The sequence below is a fragment of the Sesamum indicum genome, linkage group LG3 (assembly GCF_000512975.1).
Source record: "Sesamum indicum cultivar Zhongzhi No. 13 linkage group LG3, S_indicum_v1.0, whole genome shotgun sequence".
NCBI classification, from domain to species: domain Eukaryota; kingdom Viridiplantae; phylum Streptophyta; class Magnoliopsida; order Lamiales; family Pedaliaceae; genus Sesamum; species Sesamum indicum.
Genome location: NC_026147.1, coordinates 13,821,215 through 13,844,675, shown reverse-complemented (window position 1 = coordinate 13,844,675; position 23,461 = coordinate 13,821,215). Strand labels below are relative to the sequence as shown.

The 23,461-nt window shown below is 34.7% G+C and overlaps 4 protein-coding genes across 14 annotated transcripts; 3 read left to right on the top strand and 1 right to left on the bottom strand.

Moving 5' to 3' along the window:
- On the top strand, positions 2,065-3,974 carry LOC105158319 (40S ribosomal protein S12). Its single transcript, XM_011075038.2, has 5 exons — positions 2,065-2,173; positions 2,643-2,684; positions 2,930-3,218; positions 3,534-3,599; positions 3,677-3,974. The coding sequence occupies exons 2-5, from the start codon at positions 2,677-2,679 to the stop codon at positions 3,734-3,736; spliced, it is 423 nt and encodes a 140-aa protein (XP_011073340.1). The 5' UTR covers positions 2,065-2,173; positions 2,643-2,676; the 3' UTR covers positions 3,737-3,974.
- LOC105158318 (stromal cell-derived factor 2-like protein) lies at positions 5,288-8,703 on the bottom strand. The gene is made up of 6 exons (XM_011075036.2): positions 8,284-8,703; positions 7,437-7,577; positions 7,181-7,321; positions 5,882-5,931; positions 5,664-5,793; positions 5,288-5,574 (listed from the first exon to the last, which is right to left on the bottom strand). Exons 1-6 carry the CDS (start codon positions 8,380-8,382, stop codon positions 5,491-5,493), a joined length of 645 nt encoding a protein of 214 aa, XP_011073338.1. The 5' UTR covers positions 8,383-8,703; the 3' UTR covers positions 5,288-5,490.
- Positions 11,150-15,972, top strand: LOC105158317. Its single transcript, XM_011075035.2, has 12 exons — positions 11,150-11,311; positions 12,031-12,060; positions 12,301-12,349; positions 12,536-12,622; positions 12,719-12,759; positions 13,667-13,750; positions 13,970-14,021; positions 14,195-14,275; positions 14,361-14,395; positions 14,648-14,699; positions 14,897-14,940; positions 15,095-15,972. Coding segments are annotated over exons 5-12 (966 nt in total). The 5' UTR covers positions 11,150-11,311; positions 12,031-12,060; positions 12,301-12,349; positions 12,536-12,622; positions 12,719-12,757; the 3' UTR covers positions 15,711-15,972.
- On the top strand, positions 16,684-22,409 carry LOC105158315 (MATH domain and coiled-coil domain-containing protein At3g58210-like). Of its 11 annotated transcripts, none has more exons than XM_011075034.2 (9): positions 16,684-16,828; positions 16,978-17,129; positions 17,926-18,078; positions 18,177-18,270; positions 18,474-18,566; positions 19,338-19,499; positions 21,104-21,175; positions 21,253-21,296; positions 21,713-22,409. In XM_011075034.2, the coding sequence occupies exons 6-9, from the start codon at positions 19,395-19,397 to the stop codon at positions 22,206-22,208; spliced, it is 717 nt and encodes a 238-aa protein (XP_011073336.1). In that variant the 5' UTR covers positions 16,684-16,828; positions 16,978-17,129; positions 17,926-18,078; positions 18,177-18,270; positions 18,474-18,566; positions 19,338-19,394; the 3' UTR covers positions 22,209-22,409. The 11 variants fall into 11 exon arrangements, with proteins under 11 accessions (XP_011073336.1, XP_011073334.1, XP_020548222.1 ...); XM_011075032.2 differs by having other exon boundaries at positions 19,335-19,499; XM_020692563.1 differs by adding an exon at positions 17,249-17,315 and having other exon boundaries at positions 18,177-18,566; positions 19,335-19,499.

Below are 23,461 nucleotides of genomic sequence, written 5' to 3'. Positions count from 1 at the left end.
ACGAAAATAAAAATTAAGGGTACAAAATATAATTTTTTAAATTACAGAGTCTACATATAATTACATCAAACTTAAAAAAAAGGTGGCGTAATTATCCCATAAGATAAATTACAATGACAACCCTTAAAGTTTAGTCTGAATACACATACACCTCCTACCTTCAGTAAAATTACAAATACAGCCCTGAAGAGGTGTTACTGTGATATTCCCCAAAGAGTATTTGTGTAAAATTTTTATCACTAAATATGGGAATGTATTTATAATTATAACTATAGTATCAAAGAGTTTACTTAGCAAGGGACGTTTGTGTATTTGGATGTTATTTATTACATTAGAAAATTGGGTTTTGGTGGTGGGCTTGCATGTTTAGGTTCAGTTTTGACATTTGGTTGTATAATTAATTATAAGATAATTGATTTTCTAAATAATTAATTTTAAATAAAGTGATTTTAGAATTTGATTTAATAATTTTTTATAATTAATTACACAAATACATATTATGACTAGTTCTAATACTAACCACATTTTTAAGGTCAATGAAAGAATATTTAATAGACATAATAGGTGGAAATTGTTGCGAGTATCAATCAATTAGTGGCGAATGATATCTGAGAAATTATAAAATATTTTTAAGTGTTTAATAATTTTTTTTTCTTAAATATATCACATTTGTCCCTCACCGTTAGTTGAAGTTAACGGTGTTAATTTTTTGTCAAAAGACCATTATGCCCTTATTTATTATATATTATTTTTTATTTTCTTTACCGTTGGATTTTTTTAACTGCATAAATGTCGTATGATTTAATTAATACATTTCAACCGTTAGATCTAAATTATTACGAGTCAAGATTTAATTATTTTTTTTATATGTATTATATCTATAATTATAAAATATAAATTATTATATTATAAAAATATAAAATAACAAAATTAACCCATTCCCTCGCCACCAAGCCCCCCTCTACTAGCTGCATGCTGCCCCTCCCCACCCCAACCCCCTTACCCTGTCCATTTATGCAATTTTGAAATCTAGATAAAGTGAATGAAGTTGGTAAAAATTGTAATAACATGTGATAACGTGCTTGTAGAGTGCTTAGAGAATATTTAGAAAGTAAGAAAGTGCGAGGGACGTGAGGGGGACGTCCAGAGAGTGACAGAGGTGTCGGGAAGGAGTGAGCAACGTTCAAGAGTGTGGTCAAGGTGTCCTCTGTATGGATGAGTAAACCTGTATTTATAGAGGATGCCCTATTTCGATAGAGCCCTGCACGTTTTCTCCATTTTTGGAAAAAGTGGATAAAGACTGTTTCGATAAGTCATAATTTGTTTTTATCTTCTATTAATCTTGTTGTTGTATGGGTATCTCCGAGTTGAGGGTCCCCTTCATTAGCAAGGATTCCTAACCGCCAAGGAGTCCAGGGCTTTGGAAGACCTCCATTGTCTGCAAAGAGTCCTAGCCATCAGGGATCTCTCCCTTACTAGGGCTGATGTGGTTTCATGTTACTCTGGGCTGATGAGGTGCCACGTGGAAGAGTGGACTGCCACGTGTATGGGTTTTTTAGATCGAATATTTTGTTAGACTTTGATCATGAATAGAGTAGGAGGATATCCTAGGCCTCCTCCCTTTGCCAATTTGCTCTCTAGGGGGCACTCGCCAGGGTCGCCTGTCAGGTCCTTTTGAATCTTCTAAAATGTTACGAGTCTCTCCTCTAGTTTTTTTTTCGCTTTTAGGATTGCTTGGGCCTTTTTGGTCCAACTTATTTTTATTCATATCACTATGTATTATGTAGAAAAATACAAAGCAATGAAATTATACGTACAATCAAAATTTTATTAAAAGAACTAATTATTTATAATTTTTAGATATTCTTTCATACGCAGCGAATATGTCATGTATCGCTAGTGCATAGGAAAGAAATGGGTCGAATATGCAAGCCCAAACTACTTGGGCCCAAAGGGAATGGAGAACCTCATGAATGGGCCAAGCTATGTAAGCCCAAACTCCTTGGGCCGGAATCATAATTGTTAAATCCAGTAATTGGCGGTAGCTAGGGTTTTAGGGTTTTCTTGTTTTTCTTTTGATATAAAATCGCGAAATTCACTGATAGAGTCTCCATTTACAGTTGCATGCTGCCTCCATATTTGCTGCTCCGCCTCCCCCCAAAACCTTTCTTTGGTAGGTTTCTCCCTATACTGTAATCGTTCTTCCGATTTGATATAGTTGAGTTTCTTTGTGCTTGTTCACTTTTTTTTTGGTAGGTCTTGTGAAAATGTATTCAAATTGATCGAAATTTAGTCCAGAATAATGTTCGTTAGCTGAAAATGATAAAAAATTTGGGTTTGATTTGAAACTGGAATGGTCTATGATATATGGTTTAGCATTTTTTTAGTGTCGATTCAGTTTGTTTGATTAATTTGATTTTGACGTTTGTGGTTCGTGTTGCTTAGTAGTGTTTGCTTGTAAATCAGCTATTCAAAAGCTTTATTCATTTATCATGGTTTAACATATTGTGGAGTTGTTATATCTGTAGATGAGTATATTCGTGAAAAGTTTTTTGTGAATGATTTGGTAGAATGCCGCATTCATAATTTAAAATTTTCTATTTTTATATCTTCTTGCCTAATAAGCTTTGTGTTTATGGCAGGTTTTAATTAAAGAACTTGTCTACCGAAGACAAAATGTCTGGGTATGTGAATCTATCACTTCTTTGATCATATATATATTGGACCTCAAGTCTCTGTATGAGTGTATATAATTCATTGCTTTGGGTTTTATGACCTGAAATTAGAATCAAGGCATTTTTGTGTGATCTGATACAATAGGAAAATTATTTTTGGAGGAAATATCTCCTTTACAATTAATAAAAGATGGTCGGTCATAAATTGCCTATTGCTGAAGATCCTTATTAATCTTCATCCAATTGTGTTGCAGTGAAGGGCCTGTTGTTGCAGAGACACCAGCTCCGGCAGCTCTTGGTGAGCCTATGGATATCATGACTGCCTTGCAACTTGTGCTTAAGAAGTCTTTGGCCCATGGAGGTCTGGTTCGAGGCCTTCATGAAGGTGCAAAGGCAATTGAGAAGCATGCTGCCCAGCTCTGTGTATTGGCCGAGGACTGCAACCAGCCTGACTACCTTAAATTGGTCAAAGCGCTGTGTGCTGACCATAATGTGAACCTAATAACTGTTCCAAGTGCTAAGACTCTCGGTGAATGGGCTGGCGTAAGTTCATTCTGCTGATTCCTTTTATTTACAATTCAAGATGTTAATGCGTGTTTAGTGATAGTACAGAAAGGGATACTGTATCTATGTTATTGGATGTGAATTCCTCTGAAATATGTATATAGGATTATGAGATATTGATTCAAATGAGTATTTGTTACTTATACTTGAAGGTATTTAAGCCCTTTTAGTGTCAATTTGATTTATCCTGGACAACAATGGTGATGACGGATGATCTTGAGCCAGTTGTCTTTCTTATTGCACAGGACACATTGAGATAGTAGTTGATTGTAGTGTTGATTGATGGTTTTGCAGTTGTGCAAGATTGATTCTGAAGGAAAGGCCAGGAAGGTTGTCGGAGCCTCTTGCGTTGTCGTGAAGGTAGTATAGCAAACTTGATGGTTTTCTTCGTTATTTGACCTAAGTATTAATCAATCATATTATTTTTCCCCACCTAGGATTTTGGAGAGGAAAGCGAAGGTCTCCACATTGTTCAAGAGTATGTCAAGTCTCACTGAGACAGACTTGCAGGGAAGCAAATTACCCAAGATGTTTTAGGGAGTTTAGAGATAGAAACTCTCTTTCATTATGCTTTAATATTTCCCAAGAAACAGTTTTGATTGATTATTGCTGAACCAGCAAGTGCACTGGATTTTGCCCTTCAGTGCAGTTAGTGCTCATGGAATTCGATCACATTTCTGAGGTTATTATGCGTTTAATGTTATTGGGGGATTTTACCTCGATTCTGAGGGTTTATAGTTGGGGTCAAAGATACTTTGTGGTAGACTTAATTGAGTTTTGAATTTTAAAAACTTTCTTGTATTTTAAAAATGGACAAAATGCCCTCTCTATTTTTTAAAATCTAGTTTATTTGCTCCTCCCCATCAAAATCATTTAACAATATTAATTTTTTATTGAACGACTGATGTCATTATATTATATTTTTTATTTTAATAACTAGCGGATCATTTTTTATGATATAAAAATCGTTAGATCTAGTTAAATCATCTCAGACATTCGGTTTATAGAAAATTAAGGTTCTAGATTCAATTAATTTTAAATATATATGATAAATTTTAAAATATTAAAAATAATATTTTAAAAAATAAATTTCCGGCGGCCCCTCCCTTCCATCCGGCCCCAAGTCTAAATGTTTTTATATTTCTGTACATAATAAAATTGAAATATAATGACTATTTAAGCAAGCATCATGTATGAACATATTTGATTTGGACTTTGAAATATGAATAAGTATTTTTTATTTTTGTTTAAATTTGAATAAGAACTTAATTATTTTGTATTTACCCAAAAATTTTCATAAATTTTTTGGATATATTATTTTGTAATATAATTTATAAATCATGTTGACCTAGTATAATTCTTTTATATTTTTTATTTATTGATTTTTTAATTCAAAATTTTAATTATGTACCTAAAACTTTAATAAGGTTCGCATTTAGAAATTACGAAACTTAGAGGAATGGTAATTTCATAAACACCGCAATTTTATTTCTAATTGTTACTATAATATTTTCAAAGTATTTGAATGATTATCATATAAAGTTCAACAAATTTTGATTCTCATTTTTTTAAAAAAGAAAATCTTTGAACTAACCTGTCATGTTGCAAAATTAACCTAAGCATTTTCAGTTACCAAAATATATATTTACGTTGTTCAAACAATTAAGAATTAAGTATTAGCAATTATTTATTAAAATAAATTGAATATAATCATTCCTACTATTCGCTCCGACTATTCAATAGACACAATATACCCACTATTGACGCAACATTACACACATAAAGTGAAATTCACCATCTAAGCTGGACTTTATTAGCCATTTTCATTGAATTCAACATAGGTAATTTAGAACCTGCAAAACAACTTTTATAATTTTATTTAAATAACTTAATTTACAAGATTTTGTAAACTTAATTGGGTAGCTGTAAGATTCAATTTATACCTTTATACTGGACACCATGATCCTGACCTTAAATTAACATAGAAAATCATCGAGAGATTTTAGAATTTAAGCGTAATCTAACTATTGGCAAACAAAAAGCCAAAATGCAAGACATAATGAAGGTTGCTGAATTGATAATGAAATCTAATCTCCCTGTGGGAAAATTACATAAGACCATTTTCAAAACTGTTTCGACCCTTGTATCTTCGTAGAAGCTTACACTACATTCTGTGACGGCAGTTGGAGGAAATTAAAGGGAAGAGGGAAAAAGGATTTGTCGTGATGATGATAGCAGGTTTTGGGCAACTTCACTTGCTTTCAGCTATGGGAAGATACACTCCTTCGGCTGCCAACCAGACGTTATCAGGTCGCTTTTCTCGAACACCACACACCTGCAAGAATTGTGGCATCGTTGAAGGTGTCAGAGCCGTGTGCTGAAGCATGGCCTGATGATAGATAGTCTCAGTAATTTGGTTCTTACCTCTTGCTGACCCCCAGCTATACGGGTATATTTCTTGTCATGGCTGTGGAGGTACCCACCAGTATCTACATGCCGAAGCCTGATCCTTTGATCTTGTCTCCAAGTCTTTCCACTCCCCTCAATTTCAAGTCTAAAGCAAAAAGGATTATGAATTACGGCTTTGTACAATAATCTAATGGCATAATCCAGAAAGGTTATAAGTTAACAAAAGGTCTCACCTCCAATAATCTCCAGTATCAGACTCTCCATCACTGCCAAAGCAACTCACCTGTATATTTTGATTTTCATGAATCAAGTTATTTAGGCATTAAAATTAGCCGCACTGGCTACAAACTTGAGTAGTGTAAGAGTGCACATCTTTCATCTTGAAGCCACACATGACGGAGCTATAAAAGTTTATCAGTTGATGAAGACAACAAAACATGGTTTCAGATGTTAAGTTCAGCATTTTCTTATGCTGCAGCACATAATCCACAACTTGCAGTAATCAGCAGGAGGATTTTACTACATTCCTCCACTACACATAAATAATAGGTCCTGAATTTGATGATGTGCGACTTTTCTGGATAGGTTCACAATATTTTACAGCAATATTAAGTAGCTGTATATTTCTCGCAGGCTAGATTTACGGGATGAGATTTCAAATACTAATCTCAAGATTTCTTTCAACCTGCAATTATGTCTAACACAAACCTTCAAGCCACTCTAGGCAGAAAAATATGGCACAAAAACATGGCATAGTAGAATATGACTCCATTTACTACAAATTGCATTCCATCCCAAAGCATTATTATTTTCACAAAGGGAAAAGAAAAGAAATGTTTACCTAGAAATATGTCTATTTGGTAAAAGATGATAACCATCCAGTAGAAGAAATTAGATCTCTGCTGCAACACACCTCAGGCCTAGAAATATGCATGGCAACTTAGGTCCAAGCATCCTTAACAATTGTTTCTCTAAATCTTAATACTTTCAGGCTGACTTGTCTAGCAGAGCGTAGTAACTCTCAACAGGCTATTACACGATTTGCTATATGGTTTATCTAACTCAGTGCAATCAAGCTTCCAAAAGCAAAAATTAGATTTGTCACACAAAAGATTGTAATGCAAACAATGAAAGAATTATTTGTCGTATGATAGTGCTAGTGAGAGTACATGATTAAAACTCAATCACCTGCTAATACTCATGAAAGAGTGAAAAACTGTTTCACTTTATTTCTATTGACAGGGGAAGACAATGATGACAAACTTGATCCAGATTAATACTAGAAATCAATGGTTGAGCCATATGAGTACTTTGATTTGAGGAAAGTTAATTGTCACGCCATTTACATGCTTATAAGAAACATATTTAAATTCAACATATTCCATCATCATATAAATATAGGGCTCAGTTTGATAACACTGAGTAGAGGAAAAATATGAGATTTGGCGGTCTTATGACTCCAAGAGAGTACTTGCATTTACAGGTTTTATGCAATACAAAGGATGTCTCTTAACAGACCCATGCGTACTAACCTCCAAATTTCCAGTTATGGGAGATGCGTGCAAGTGACTGTGCAGCCACCTCCTAGTTCTCATATGCTGCAACCTGATGAGCGTTCCGCCTTTGATTGTGTCCCCTTGCTTCGCAGATGAATCTACTGTAGGCCTCACAATCTGCAAATGAAGCAACAATTCCCATTAACACCGGAAACCTGCAGTGGCATGTATTTCATACTCTACCAAGCAGACACATATAATAGAAAAAACAGGTGGTATAGCATTTACATACCCAGTAGCTGTTAGCATCATCGACATTAGGAAAACCAGTAACAGACTGCTGCCCACTACCAGAGCCATAAGGAACATCATGTGAGTGTAACCGGAACTTCGTTCTCTCATGCATGAGCTTGATGACAGAACCATATGTAATCTACAAAACATTCGAGAAAGGCATAAATTCTTGGTACTATAACAACTGAAAACCAAAATATAAGAGTCTTGCACATGATGTTGGCTACAAAATATTTAACTTAGTTAGGCTAAAGTATATATGCAAAAGCAGCAAAATAGTTTCATTTAACTTTTAAATCGTGTCATTGCAAATAATTTCTCAAACTTGATGCCACGCAAGACCATGGGCTGAATCCCTCCTTCATTTCTGCTTATTTTCTAAACAGCCAGGTACTTCATTCTCACTCTGTTTTCTGGGCAATCCTATAGTATTAATACAATAACCAAATGAAGGAGAATATTTGAAAACTAGCTTAAAGCTTAGTAAATCAGTCTTAACAAGTCCACATTTCTTCAAGAACACAACAAATCAAGTTAGATATTTAAATAATTCACCACCAATTTATCAAGTTACTTGATCTATTCCACTTATCCAATCACTAATATCCAGCGTTCACTTCGAACAAATTAGTACCCGGAAATGAAAAGCAAGCCCGAAATATAAACCCAAATGTCATTCAAATTCAAGTACAAGCTTCAAACAACTAAATTCCCCAATTCACAATGCCAAAACTCGCTCAACATAGCCAACCTACACACACACACACACATATCAAGCACACCAAAAATCTCCTCCCTCACACACACAACATCCGTTTCAAACAAACAATTACGTGATCACATACCTGAACGCCTTCGGAGGCCGCGGAAACCGGAGCCGACGCATAATCAGAGTCGAGTGTTAGCAGCAGGAAAATCGCGAGGCCAAAAAACGAAACTGCCATGGCAAGCAACAAAACTATGAACCAAGTCTTCTGCCAAAACGGTAGGTTCAGATCCGAGTCGGACGAGGGGCCAACAGACTCCCTATACACTATTCGGGTCGGACCCGATGTCGAAGCGGAGGCAAAGGCGGACGCCGGCGCCGATTTTCTACGGGTGAGGCTGCTGTTTTGATGCTGGTGGCCGGAGGGAGCCACGGTTGGAGCTTCTTTGCGGTGCCGGAGCTCCGAATAGGATCCGATTGCGTTACAATTCGGGTCTTCTGAATCGAACTACGAGAGAATGCGGTTCATTTGAGGGGAATCTTCTGAGATTAAACGGGACGCCAAGGTTAATTAATTGAAGGAAGGGTGGGGATTAGCATTTTTGGATCGCCACGTGTATCTCACACTGGCTGCCAATAATATGCTTCCACGTGGATTATTGCTGACGTGGATTTACACCATTGGATGCTAGGCATAACAGGCTTGTTTGTTTTTTAATTTACTAGATACGGTGGACACATAATTTTTAATAATGCTTTTATTTTATTAAAGTCATAATCATTTCTTTATATTAAAATTTGTTACTTTTTTACAAACTCACGCGTAAAAACTATTTGGTAACTTTTTTTAATGTCGTAATTACTAATACATATTTTGCTCAAATTAAATTAAAAAATTAATACTTTATATGATATATGTTATATTGATAATGATGATTATATACATGTAAAAACAAATACTATTATGTTATTTCAATTAACAATAAGTATAAATAAAATGGGATTAAATTTAATTTTTTAGTCCATGTAATTGCATGGAATTAATTTTCTAAATGAACTTGATTGAGTAGTTAATTTAACACGAGTTAGGAAATAAAAGGTATTTTCTTTTGTATTACTAGTCGTCATGGTACGCCGCTCTTGCGTGCATATAATAAATAATAATTTATATTTTAAAATATATTATAAATAAGAAAAAATATATATAAACCAATACTTCATATTTCTAAAAAATAAAAAAAGAAACGAAGAAAGAAAGCAACAAGAAAAAAAGAAAATCAACTTAGGGGTATTATTGGCATAACAACAAAATTGGGGTTGTAGTGTCATAACCCTATTTGTGAAAGAAAAATGTTTTTTTTCTTTTTTTATAGTATAGATATAGATAATAATTTGGTATAGTGATATTATAATAATTCTAAAGCGGTTGTGGCTAAATACAGTAGGTAAAATAGAATTAACTTGAAGGGTATTTTAGTAAAATATAAGTTCTGATATAAATCATATGAAAACTACCCTTCTCTTTGTAATAGTATAGATGTAATTTTCTGATAAAGAGAAAAATATATCAAATTGTCGGGATAGAATAGATCGATTAAAATTTATTGAAATTTAATTTATTAATTAAACTTGAAAAAAAATTATTTGATAAGTTTGTGAGTGCGATCGAATTCAACTTAATTAATGTCAAAATAATAAAATATATTAAACTCAATTTTTCCATTCAATTAAAACTCGTTTAAATTCGATTAGATTAATAATCAAATAAAATTCAAATACAATATTTTTTTAAGTTCGATAATTTTCACATAAGCTTGAATAAAAATGTATTCAGCTCGATCCAAATTATTTGCTACCTATTTTGTCACATAGATAAATGAATTATTTTTTTTAATACGTATAAATCACGCTTTATGTATGTATAAGTACTTAAGAAAATTATTATATTTTTCAATCAAGTAAAAATAAAAAATAAATATATATTAATAGTGATATTAATAGTAAAACTCGGTACTAATTAAGTTGTTTTCAATTATTTAGATACCAAAATGTCATTAATGGAAAAATTAGAGTACTAATTGAGTTTTTTTATAATTATTTAGGCACTAAAGAAATATTATTGCCACTAACTTTACTATAAATTTAAACGAGCTACAATATTTCTTTAAATTCAAAAAGATAATGCTAAATATTTGTATTGTTAAATACAATTTATCTATCCTGAAACAATAATTTACTTGGGCCCGTTTACTTTATATTATTATATTGAATAAATTGCTCAATATATCTTATATAAAGTGTTTATTTTATATTATGAAGGTTCACTTTTTATCTTTAAATTCAGTACAAATTATTATTCCTTTTAAATTATTCAGTCCACCTAAATATGTGGGCTAAGTTATTTAATTCAAACAGTCAAAGTAAACATGGGATACTAATACAAGTATTTTTTTTTTAAAATTTTATTATCCAAATAACTCATATCATAGTCCTTGATAGTTAATTATAAAAATAATATGATTTTTATTAGCGTATCAATTTGATTATTCTATCAATTCAAAAAAGAACGCTGAAAAATACAAGCACCCCTCATGTTATATAAGGCATGTGCAAAATACCCCATGTAAAATAAATACTGAATTATCTTCGTGTTCTTTTAAAATAACGCAATTTAACCCCTTGAAGGAGGGGGTAAACTGCTCTATTTTGAAAAGGATAGGAAGGTGATTTGCTATTTTTTTTATAGGGCTAATTTGTTCATTCGCAATATTACAAGGGGAAAATTGCATTAAACTAAAAAAAATAATTAAATTTAATATATTTAGTGAGAAAAACATTGAGAAAAAAGGTATTGCTTAAAACACACTAATTCTTTTGCTTTATGCTTTTTATTTTTTCTTTGATACTTTTCTTTATTGACCACTGACCAGTATTCAGATGGACCTTTAGTGGTATCAAATTGTAATGTTTTAAAGTGAAACTGCTCAAAGCGTCAATAGCAGAAACCTGAAGGGGCTAAGTGAAAATTCACGAATTTTATTTCTATCAACTACCTTCCTTGCTTTGAGGCTTGAGCAACATTACATATCCTCTCCAGACAATGCTGCCGATTCTATCGTAGTAGTAGTGAAATATCTCTGGCGCTTCTGCTGCAGCTTGGACAGAAGGTGTTGCATTCGTTTCTACAATTGAATATGAACTTTGTTTATCAAGAATTTATCTACTCTCTATGGTTTTTTTTTTCTTTTTCTTAGTTTATGTATTTCGTGTTCAATCTTTCATATTTCACGGAGGATTTTTGCTTCAGTCTTGTGGAGTTGGGCTGAGGAATTGGTTCAAGAATTCTACCCCCATTTTACTTGGAAAGGAAAAGAAAAGTCAATCATGGGACTTTGTTGTGGGCACTGATTATGGGTTTATGAACTTTGAAGCTCAAAGATATTGCCAAGAAAGATTGTTACTTTCCCGTTCTGGGCTGGAATTTTGGATCCGTTTGGTACTTTGAGAAAATTATATGGCTGGGAAAGGCTTGATTTGCCTGACATTTTTTGGTGAAGTTTCAACTGAGATCACTACATGGCTTGTTTGGGTTCGTATGCAGTATGTGGGGTGGGGAATGAATGTATTAGGTTATGTGGTATGGGGATTTAGAGGTTCAATTACAGTCTCAGTTAGAGGTATGAGAATATTTGTAGCTAAATCAGCTCATAAATGGTAGAAATATGATTCTAAGTGACATTACCGTCTCTGTCAGTGTCTGTGTCCGTTTCTATGACTCAATTGGTAATAAGACATTTCATAAGTCAGTGCTATATTTTGCTGTTTTTCGGGCAGTTAGAATGGCGAGTGGTTTCAAAAGTTGTGATGAGAACTTAGTTGGCTGCAGGGTAAAGGTCTGGTGGCCAAAAGACAAATTGTGAGTGCTTTTGAATACAGCTGCTTTCAGTTAGTATCTGGTGTTTTCCTTTTGACTTTAACGTTCACCATTATTCCATGCCTTGCATGATCCATCGGTGTATATCACCTTGTTTATCTCATGGCTTGCATAGTTAATCTTTGGATGTCCCATGTACCGATTTTTATTTTTTTATAGAAGGTTTCTATCTATTTATCAGTTGCTATGCATGTTTTTCATATTCAGTGTGCTATTCTGTAGGTTCTGTGAGGGGATTGTGTCTTTGCACGGTCATTCAGGGAAGAACTTGGTAATGACTCTATCTGATCCGTTTAGTTCTAATGGCTACATGGTATTTCTGTTACTGGATTTAGGCAGCCCAAACTGTCTAGCTATTTCTCTTCCTTCTTTTCTGTACTCAAGATCTCTTTATTTGTTATAAAGTATGATGTAGCCATCAATCTTGACTTTTTACTTCCTTATCGACTGCTATAAGGTGGTTTGCACTGATGGTGTTGAAGAAATTTTGAAACCAAGGGAAAGAAACTACGGAGAACCACTTCCAGATGTTCTAGCCCATGAAGTAGGCAACCAGTAACGTTAAAATGCTTCTCTTCGTGGTGGTTCCTCTCTTCAAGTAGTATGCGTGTTTGCTCATTACCTTTTTTGTTTACTATAGGGCACAGAAAAACACTGTCCAGCTCAAGCTTCTTTCCGTATGTAAGTGTTTCAGAGATAGCTGTTTGGCCTTTTATATGCTAATTTATAATGCACAGACACTCTGAAAAATCACTGTGTGCAATGTCAGACATGTATGAGACACGGATATGGCAGGGGACACAACTAATGGCGTGTCGGCACTTTTCCCACACAATGGGTTTTTTTTCATATTCTTTAAATTTTAGGGTTTATATAAAAATTAAAAGAATTCCTAAAATAGGTAAGAAATGGTGTTCCTCATGAAAATGCACTTTCAATTTCTTATAGTTTGTTTATTCCTGCAACACCATTGTCCACATGTCACAGTATTCAATGTTCGTCATCGCTCCAACTTCAGTATCTTTCTCTTTATAAATCTTTGCACAGCACAAGTACACTATGCGCACATTTATATACAACACATGTATACATACTATGTATATATATATGTTTGAACTTTAATATAGTTTACACTTCACACTATAATTTGAGGGTTGGAAAAATATGTCAAATTGTGTTTCACTGAACCTTGTGTATATTGCTTTTCCCTTTTCTCCCTTAATGTGGAGGGATTAGTTACCTTGCGATTGGAAAATGGAAGTGAGGAATTAGAGAGGACTAATTTCCTTTTCCTTTTATCTTAATCTAAAATCTGGCTGAAGTTCTGAGTTTCTAAGACATACTCTAAGTCTTAACATTCAAGATAATGAAGTGACATTATTTTATTTAGAGCTGTAAACAATGAAGCTTTGAAGGCTATAATCTTGCTTTAATCCTGAATATCTTATTGCTGCAACATCTTTGCTTCTTCCAAAGAATGACATTGAGTTGTAATACAATGTAACTTATGAATGCTTGTAGTTTCTGTTCTGTTAAGAGGAGAATTCTCTGTATTCAAATGATTCACTAATTAGTTTCTTAAGTCCAGGCCTCCGGAAACAGATAATGTCAAAGATTATGGTGAAAAATTGGTTGGCTGCAGAGTAAAGGTTTGGCGATCCAAAAGCAAGACGTGAGTGTTTTAAAATATTGGCCACTTTTGTGTCAGAGCACTTCCTAGTTATTGCTAAGGGGTCTAATTTGCAGACATGCATCCTATTCAGCTTATACCACTTCCCCCAACTCTTCCATTTTCCTTTTGACCCTCCATAACCTGTTAACTGATTTCAGATTTGTTTTCACCTTAAGTATTCTTTTTCATTATTTTCTCACTGTAGTTCCCATTTTGCAGGTTTTCTGAAGGGGTTGTTGCTTCATATGACCTTTCATCTAAAAAGCATTTGGTAAGTTGGCTGCTGCAAACCAGCCCTTTTTGACTGATGTACTTCCTCAGTTTATTTCATACCACCTAATCCTTTTATCACCCTTCCTACCCACCTTCTTGTCTTAGTCATTTAACATATAAGTATGTACATTCTCTGATGTTCTTTCACCTTGTTTTACTATGTCTATTTAGGTGGTCTATACTAATGGTGTTGAAGAAATGTTGAACCTGAGAAATCATAGAGAAACAGCTGAAGACATTTCCCTTGATCAAGTAGGCATTTCAATATATTAGTATATTTCCCTATGTCAAGTTTATATATCCTTTTAACTTTCATTGTTAAATATGTCTGCTACAGGCCCAAAAAGCACGTGCTCGTGATTCATCTTCTATGTAAGTGCTTTTAGATATTGGCTGGAGGCTGTTGGCTTCCAGTTTTGCACACAAAGATGAAATATCTTTCACTGCATCTTATGCATTAAGGCAATTGATTGCTTTACCAAAGAACATGCCACAAAATTTTTTGATTGTAGTGGTATTTATATTTCGACTGGAGGTATCAGAGCCCACTCTGAAAATCTTCCTGCCATCAGTCTTTGTATAAATCGTTGAGGACAGAACAATAACTTCTGTAGTTATGTGCAGGTATTCTGATAGTGACATGGATGCTCATTGGCACGCGGCAAAAAAGCATAAGGTAGCTACTTCCTTGCACTGAGCGTCTCTGTCTATACGTGAAAGTGTGTTTGCTTTGAGAAATACCAGTAATTAAAGTATAACCATTTGAAGTTCAGTGTGTGGACGAAAAGAATTGAAACTTCATAGAGAAAAAAGTTAAATGATTTTATTATGTTCCCATTGTGGTTGTTTTAACAACTTAACTTTCGTCGACAGGGTCCGACTTTTGATCTTATGCCTGCTGGAGCAAGTCCTCTTTTGTAAGTGTGCAACCTACATAGGACTTTACATTCAAAGCTGCCTTATGTATTGAAATTTCAAAAAATTAATCTGTACAAAGAGGCTCCAAATGCTTGTTTTTGGTGATTCTTGTTGTGTTGAACCATGAGCTTCTTGGATTGGCTAATTTCCCAGGTCCAAGAATCAGAAAGTGCCGAAACTGGAGGTTGGTATTGAACCTATTGATCCCAAAGTATCAGCCGTTCTGAGTGATGACGGTCTGGTTAATATCAATGGCTACAAAGTCAAGAGCGCTACTGCACCAGTACTCGAGGCCATATTTGCAAAGTACGGTGACATTGCAGCCCATTGTTTGTACAAATCAACATCTGTCAAAGCTTCTCTACTTGAAGTAATATGTAACATTGTCCAGAGACTGCAATTCTATGACTTTGAAGCCATTTTATCTGATCTTGAAGCCATGGAAAGCGAAGTCTCAGATGTAGAAGCTAGCAAAATCAAAGTATCATGGCTGCAAGAGCATTTAGTAAATGTCCGTAAAGTTGCAGCCTTCAGAGCAAAGTCTTCCCAGCTCAAGAAAACAAAGGTAAAAACTGGCCTCATCACTAAGGCAGCCGCTAAAGAGTTGAAACAACGTCAGGCTGAGCTGCTTCTCGCACAGGAGCATTTCAAAGAGGCCGAGAAACGGGTGAATGCTATACGACTAGTCAGCCGGAAAATTGATGACGACATACTTGAGTCCGAGTCAGAAGAATACTTCTGGAAGAGACGATTGGACGATCTTCTGTAGGCTCTGTCAATGCTACTCTTTTGAATATGGAGTCTACTGCTTTCTCTGTCGTCTATTTTCTTAAATCTACTGAACATGCTGTCTTGATGAGATGCTGTTCTTGTATAATCAACTTCAGGACATTGGTCTGGGTTGTGAGTTGTGCATGTAAATATATATATATATATATATATGTCTGTATTCTGGATTTTGTTCTCGTCTGCTGTGTTTTAATGACTCTTCATTTAATTTCTGCCGACATAGCAAAATGGTTCAATTTTAGTATGTACAAGCCGGAAACGCACACTCGACCCGTGTGCAAATGCGATATATATAAAATACTTCTGTTGAAATAATAAATTTCTTGTCAAAATACATATTAATGAGTTAGGAACACGTAAATCATGAAATGGTTATTTATACATGTCGAAATTTTCAGTTATCTATACTATGTACAATTTGATGAGAGTGTTTGCTGTCATGGTCTTGCATGAATACTTTCCGCAGTTCTTTTATTCTCTTCTCTCACTATGCAATTATTTTCTTTCGCTTCATTTTCAGGCACTATGCAATTATTTTCTTTCGCTTCATTTTCAGGCCTAATTTTATATTCTTTTTTTAGTCAAAACATTGTTCATACGTACATATAATAAATAATATTTTAAATTTTAAAATATATTATAAGTAAAATATTTGAATCAACAAATCACATTAAAAAAATAAAAGAATTGATGCAGTGGTGTTAAAATAACATAAAAGTCACTTTTGTTAAAAAAAAGTTACGGTTAATTTTTAAAATTATATAATTAAAGGTATAATTTAATATTTAAAAATTAATGTAGCAGCATCACAAACGACTAATCGTGAGTGTAGAAGTATTTATATATATGTATATGTTTATAGATTATAGATGTTAGTAAAGATTATATATTTTTAAATTTTGAATTTATAAAAATATAAAGTAATACGTAATTAACAACATGATATCAAAATCTCTCTCTCCGTTTTCCAGTGAGACCCCTCTCCCAACCAAATTCCACAAGACATCTTGTTATAGTCTTATCCCGCCGTTTCTATCACTTTTCAACCCACCACCACCATGACTGCTTCTTTCTCCGCTGCCCCGGATGAAATCGAAGGTATCAACTTCGTGTTCATCCATGTACAATTAATTTATGAAGAACTTGAGGTGTCTTTAATTTTTCATTTCTTTTCCTGGTTAGGTCATTAGTTTTTCAGTTGCTTTATTGTTATTATTTTTTGGTTGATGGACTATGGTGATTTATAGTTGTGAAGGCGCTTCAATGGAAAGAAGTAATGGATTTCGAGTGGATTAGGGATTGGAGTGAAGCAGGTCCGGCCAACATTGATAACCGCAGCTGTAATGCTATTGTTGACCTTGTTCTTCAGCTTTATGAGAAATTATAGAATATTCGGAAGGTTAAGTTTCCACTTTTACATTCTTAATATGAGCAGTATTTCAATTGTTAACTCTTGTCATTCTGTTGTTTGTATCATGATATTTGGATGAAGTGATTGCGTTCAATTTCTGCCTACAGATAAACCAAACTCTTTCTCACTTATTTCCGGTGATTTGGTTGTAAAATGCAAGTATGGGAGGACAAGGTTCGGTTAATGAACTTTTCAGCTTCATTTAAGTGAAAATAACTGAAAATTTTGCGAGATGACATTTAGCTATGGTATTAGCAAAGATCTTCTATGTCTTGACATTTGTAACGATTCATTGATGATAATAAAACTCATTCTCTAGTTATTCACTTGGGCTTGACTTAATGTTCCTTTTCCACTGCAAATAATTGACATCAACATGAGTTGTTATTACTGATTGAGTTGCATACTTGGAAGCAAATGCTTCATTTACAATAACTACTTTATTTTGGTTTTGAATATTTTTACCAAATTGAGATTATGATGTGCTGAAAGCATTTTAATAATAATCTTACAAATCAAGGAATTCTCTAAAGACAAGTCATTGTCAAATGTGCTAGTATTCTGCACACAACTTTCAAAAACACGTTCTTTTTTTTTTTTTGGGAAATTGTCTGTTCACTTGTCCGTATTGCATTCTGTGCTTTCTTTTTTATCCCTGTATTGGTATATGTTGTATCTATATTGGATCCTCTGAGCTTTAGAAATTGATAGAAGGAGTTTACCTGTTGCACTTTTATGTCTTACATCAACATCTCATTTAATGTTCCAAGTATGTTTAGTTCAGGTGGAAATCTTAAGAACAGTGTTATTACCCTTGAAGAAGACCCACTCAAGCTCACTGATGAACTCCAACAGGCAGCATAATCGGTGCCAAACTTGATGCATCCAGATGTTCCAGTAGGCTCAGAAGATTGTTTTATTGTAGATAGAAAAACAGGTATTTGCTTCTCTTGAACTCGTATACTCTCAGGCATAAACTGCCCTCGGACCACTTTTTTTCCTCTATCTCTTACCGTTTTCCCCCTCCTTTTGTAGGTTGGTAAATCCCATGTGTTTGACTTCTATCTAAATTAATACACCCAGCTTGGAAAATATTTTGATTTTATTTCGTTTCAATGTTGCCGCTCAGGTACTTCTCTAACAAAATCTTTCAGTCATCCATAATCTGGCAGGGAGGAAGGAGCTGGCTGTTAAAATCTTGGAAATTGCTAATTCTGTTTTAACAGCCACTAAAAAATTCTTTTGCAGGAAAAGACTACTTCACTTATGTGCCCCAAAGGCCAGAGCAATATAGCTAATTAAAATCTTGTGTTTTCCTTTTGTTTTGTGAAGCAAAGAATGGGTGCTTCCACTAATTATGATTCACAGAATGAGCTTGAAGATGAGTTGACATCTATTGATGTGCAACTACTCGTCCTCCTTGAGGTATAAAACCCCTAACATTTATTTTACATTCAGAAAATCTTTTCACAGTTGCAATGCTGAAAAGCCTCGTTAATGGGGATTGGGGAAGGAATTATGTGAAGGGTTTTGGTACTAGTTAGTAATTAGTTTTGGCCTCATCGGCATATAAATGAAGTATCCAGAACAAAAGGCTGGTGGATCCTGAAGTTCTATTAGAGCTGAAAATTTGACACAATTTTGAACCAAATGGTGATGATATAACTAGCAATATAAGCAAAGGCGCAAAATATAAAAAAGAAAATCAAGATAGAGAAAACACATAAAGGAAGAAAGTTAAGGTAATGCAGGCGGACATGACCTGTGAAGAAAAGTATTAAAGATTAGCACAAATTGAAAACTTGTGAAGAATATTTAAGAATAACTTTAATGGACGACTTTAGGAAATGGGGGAAAAAGTTAAAAATTTTGACGTTGTGCACATAAAAACACAATACTAGGTGAGTAGGTGCCAATACTTGCTGTTCTGGACATTAACTATCCTACCATGATTTCTTGGATTTTTCCTACCGAATTTGAAATAATTTCACAAATGACAAATGCCACGTTTTGCGTTCTCTCGTGCATGGTTCCCACTTTTCAGAAAATCCGTAATCTGATTTCAGTAATATCTCGTGATGCCTCTCTGTCAAACCTTGTGCGTTACATAAACCACTGGTCATTTCAATTTCACAGGGCATTTGAATTGAGGTTCTGAAATTTATATTTTTTCCTTTGTGGGTCTTGCATCAGCAGCGGCGCTACCCCGAGTAGAGGTTTCTCTTGGTTTTCTGGATCTCGACACAAAGAGGAATGGCTTCTTCAAGTTTGGGTTTTACAGAGGAGAAAGGGTCTGAACATGAGACTTCTGATGTTGTTTCCTCAGAGATGTTGGAGGGAGATCTCCATCAGGATCAGGTGGAAATTCTCTTCTTTATCGTCCGTCTTTCTCTGACTCTTGCAAATATGGGATGAATCCCTCATCTTTCTCTTTCAATCACATGAATATCTAATGAGTTTCATGGATCTGGCCCCAGAGTTAATATTTGGCTCTTGGTGGTTTTTGTAATAGATTTTCTTTTAATGATTCGTGATAAACTGATACAAAGTTAAGAATGGTAAGTTTTTTACTCCACTAATTGATGATTTTTCTGCTGATTATTCGTACAAACTTGGATGCGTTGTAGCCCACATCAGAATTTGCCTAGGTAACCATTGCCAAGAGTAGTAAATCTCCTCTGCTGATTCATTGTTTCCGTTTGATGTATTAAAATGTGTGTTTGATAGTTGATACTGTATAAATGATTTAACTTTTTGAGTACGAAAAATAAGAAGGTGATTTTTTAGATCATCTCGATTTCTGTTGCTGAATGAATGATATGAAAGCAAATGTTTTAGTGAAAAGAGATTGATCTTCTAGGAAATTATCACTCGACAGTTAGCTTTATTGCTCTGTTTTTAATTTAGAGCAGACATGATCTCCTTACTAACTTTGCAGTTGCTTATGATACCTCCTTATTTCTTCTTCTGGACATGTCCTATCAGAGCTGATTATATTCAGAAGGATCTCTTTGTCTTTTTACCAAACAGTTAGAAGAATTAGAAATTGATTGGGGATAGTTGAGAAAGAGTGGGATACTTCTGGCTGTTAGTTCGTACGCTACTAGATTTAAGATTAAAGTGAGGTTTCTGATTCAATGACCTTAATTGCCTTTGCAGATTATTTGGACAAACATGCTTGTTTGTTTATGTTTTCATTTTCAGTTTGTATTTTCAATTTTGTATAGGTTTTCTGGTGAAATGAGAATATGTTTGGATTAATTAATGAAATGGTGTTTTATATTGGATTGTGGTGTCAAATCAATATATTTTCTATGAAAATATGAAGCAAACATGTTTTCACTGATGTGAAGGTGTATAAGATGTTCAGACTTCTAAAAATGTAGAACAAGTGTCAATACAGAGTTGTACTTCCCATGATCTCCTCCCTGTCTTCAAGTGCTGCGTCTCCCAATTTCATTTCTACACTTTTCTTTTTACTCTATTTGAGGGTATTGTGCTTGGGAAAAATTGTGACTGTCAATAACTTATCCATCTTAATTCTTATATTACTTTATATGTGACTACATGCCTTTTTATTTCACCACATATTATCTTTTGATGCTATGTTGTCAAGGAGTGTAATTTACTAGAGAATACACAGCAGCTGATGGTTGGATTCTTCATCCTGTTCTTGATGAGGTTTGATGTAGAGGATAGGCACAATGTTTTGCTCATAATCCTACCTTAACCCTGAAACCTTGCTAGAGGTATTCTCATGGCTAAGGTTCAACTACAAGCTTCTTATCTCTCTTCTTGAAAGGTGGATATAACTTACCAATTATTGGTACCGGTATCCATCTTTGAGAGTGAATGCAGCTTGTAACTTAACAGTATCAGGCTCTCACTCCTGAAAGATTGGCAACAGATATGCAATTATGCAGTCAAATAAGATGGTCTTGAGACTGTTGTTTATTCTGCAGATTGATGTTGGAAGGGAAACAGCCTTAAATGATGAAACGAAAAGGGATGCTAAAAGAAAATCAAGGGATGAGGTGAGCTACTTTCTGCATCTACTACAAATTCCTCATGTCAGAATTTGTGCCATATCTTACTCTTAAGTACTCAACAGGGTCGTGCAATCCGTAAGAGAAATGCTGCTGCTGTTTCCAGAATGTAAGTATGCAAATGTAGAATCAGTGGATTTCTTTTCTATTTCTTTTAAAAGGTGATAACTGCACATATCAAGCCTCAGTTTTCAATTTTGAGTTAGTTATTCCTATTCTTGATATTACCAATTAGCTGCTGATGGTATGGTGTATCTTAACACGATAATTTAGTATTAGTTAAACTAGAACATGTTTTTTCTTCCTATAACTTTTATTTGAGAATATGAATAGAAGAATACATGATGGTCTTCAATTTCTAGTAAAACTACCTTAAATGATCTTTGAGACGGGATCAGATAGGTGACTAGGGACAAACCTGTGATCTATTTTAGATTAATTACTGATAACATAGAACTAAATCTCCACAAAACTTGTGACATCTTGCCATCCGCCTGCTTTGACACTGATGGAACTATATAACAGGACTGCCTCAAGAACTGTAACATATGTGAGAAGACCGAGAGCACTTCGCCGCACATCAATATATATTGAACGTGTAATCCCGATTATCGAGTTGGAGTATGTTGATGGGCACCCAGTGAGGCCTGCCTTTGCACCTATGGTTCGTCGTATTTTTGCTAAGCATGGGGATATTGCTTCCAACGTCCCATTCATGAGGCACCCAGAAATCACTGCTGTTCTGCTTGAGGTCGTCTGTGATGTTGTTAAAAAGATAGTACAGAACGACTTCCATACCGTCCTTGTTGACCTGGACGATATGATGGTTCTTGCACCAGTTGCACAGATGGGAGAGATAGACACTTCTTGGCTGGAGAAGGCCCTCGAGGAGCTCTATGAAATAAGAAATCTCATTGTCAAAGCAGCTGCAAAGGACTTTGATGCAAAGAAGAAAATGATGATGATGGCCAAGAAGCGCTTCAAGAAAGTGCAAAGTAGCTTGCTTGATCAGGAGGTCTGAGAGCTCGGAGTTGGAATCTGGTTAAAGGATTGTGAGAAATAAGCGTGTGGTTTGGACTTTGGAGAATGAGACAATTTCATGACATTCTATGAATGTTTTAGTTTCTTTGTGTGGAGACTTGAATTGGTTTTTAACTTTGCATGAACTAAGTTATGTTTGGTTTGGAGTATGGTTTGGGCTTGTATTAAATAATTATACTTATCATAATATCAGATATGATATTATGTCTCAAAACCCTTTTGGAGTTTGAATTTGCTTCGGTTCCTTCATGCTATTTTACATTTTTGCATTGTTAATTTGAATTTTAGGATGTGAGCATGGCAGATGATTCATTGTTACCAACTCTGAGTTGATTGGAAATATTAGTATATCAACATAAGAAGCCAACCTTTCTTTATAAATCTAATGTCTTATTATGATCTGCATTTACTATATAATATTGCAGGTATAGCTTCCATTCACCAAGAAAAGGTACAATCTCTCAGTCCCTCATCAGACCACCCTCCCCGAATAACAGCTACCTCACTTCACTCAAGTTTTTAGTTTGCCCAAATAACACCTCACCAACATCACCATTTCCCCACAAATTTCTATGATACTGATATAAGTTATGATGCTGTCTAGAAAGAAGAGATTCAGCCTAACTAAAGAAGCACTAGAGAGCAGAGAGTAAAGCCATGGGAGAAGGAATTCCACTCACCCCATCTTGCAACATGAAATCACCCTCATCATCTCCATCTCCCTCTCCCTCAGTCAGTAGCATTATTAGAAAAGCCATATATTTTCCACTCAAAAACAAGAAAGTCATGGGCCAAGTATTTGTTCTGATCCTGTTTTCCTTTCTCATTCTTGTTCTGCTACACTCTTTGATAGTCACTCCTTTAATGGCAAAGGTGGAGGATAGTTATGAAAACTCCTCATTAGATCATCAAGATTTAATCTCTCTTGTGGCAATAGAAATCCCTTTTGCATTTGCCTTTTCTCTTCTATTGCTCGTTGCTTCAGCTATTACCACTTCTGCATCTGTCTCAGCTCACCAGAGTGCATCCCTTGGCTTGCAGGACATTTTGCTGTCCCTTAAATCAACATGGAAAAATCTCTTTGTTTCTGGGCTCTATATTTCATTTCTCATGACTGCTTTCTTTGGTGTAACCGTGATTTTAACCCGATTAACTACTATAATCGGAGTTGTTTCTGCACTAACTTATCCCTACTTAGCCTCCATTTGTAACCTTGTGATGGTCATTTCCAGT

Bases quoted from the DNA above. Each gene is read 5' to 3' on its own strand.
- LOC105158317 (XM_011075035.2), top strand. The intron at 14,396-14,647 runs GTAAGTGCTTTT...AGTTATGTGCAG, and splicing joins GCTCGTGATTCATCTTCTAT to GTATTCTGATAGTGACATGG. The intron at 14,700-14,896 runs GTAGCTACTTCC...TTTCGTCGACAG, and splicing joins ACGCGGCAAAAAAGCATAAG to GGTCCGACTTTTGATCTTAT.
- LOC105158315 (XM_020692569.1), top strand. From the start codon at position 19,395: ATGGCTTCTTCAAGTTTGGGTTTTACAGAGGAGAAAGGGTCTGAACAT. The intron at 19,500-21,103 runs GTGGAAATTCTC...TTTATTCTGCAG, and splicing joins GAGATCTCCATCAGGATCAG to ATTGATGTTGGAAGGGAAAC. The intron at 21,176-21,252 runs GTGAGCTACTTT...AGTACTCAACAG, and splicing joins AAAGAAAATCAAGGGATGAG to GGTCGTGCAATCCGTAAGAG.
- LOC105158319 (XM_011075038.2), top strand. The intron at 3,219-3,533 runs GTAAGTTCATTC...ATGGTTTTGCAG, and splicing joins CTCTCGGTGAATGGGCTGGC to TTGTGCAAGATTGATTCTGA. The intron at 3,600-3,676 runs GTAGTATAGCAA...TTCCCCACCTAG, and splicing joins CCTCTTGCGTTGTCGTGAAG to GATTTTGGAGAGGAAAGCGA.
- LOC105158318 (XM_011075036.2), bottom strand. From the start codon at position 8,382: ATGGCAGTTTCGTTTTTTGGCCTCGCGATTTTCCTGCTGCTAACACTC. The intron at 7,578-8,283 runs GTATGTGATCAC...AATGTTTTGTAG, and splicing joins CGGCCTCCGAAGGCGTTCAG to ATTACATATGGTTCTGTCAT. The intron at 5,932-7,180 runs GTTAGTACGCAT...CAAAATATACAG, and splicing joins CCATAACTGGAAATTTGGAG to GTGAGTTGCTTTGGCAGTGA.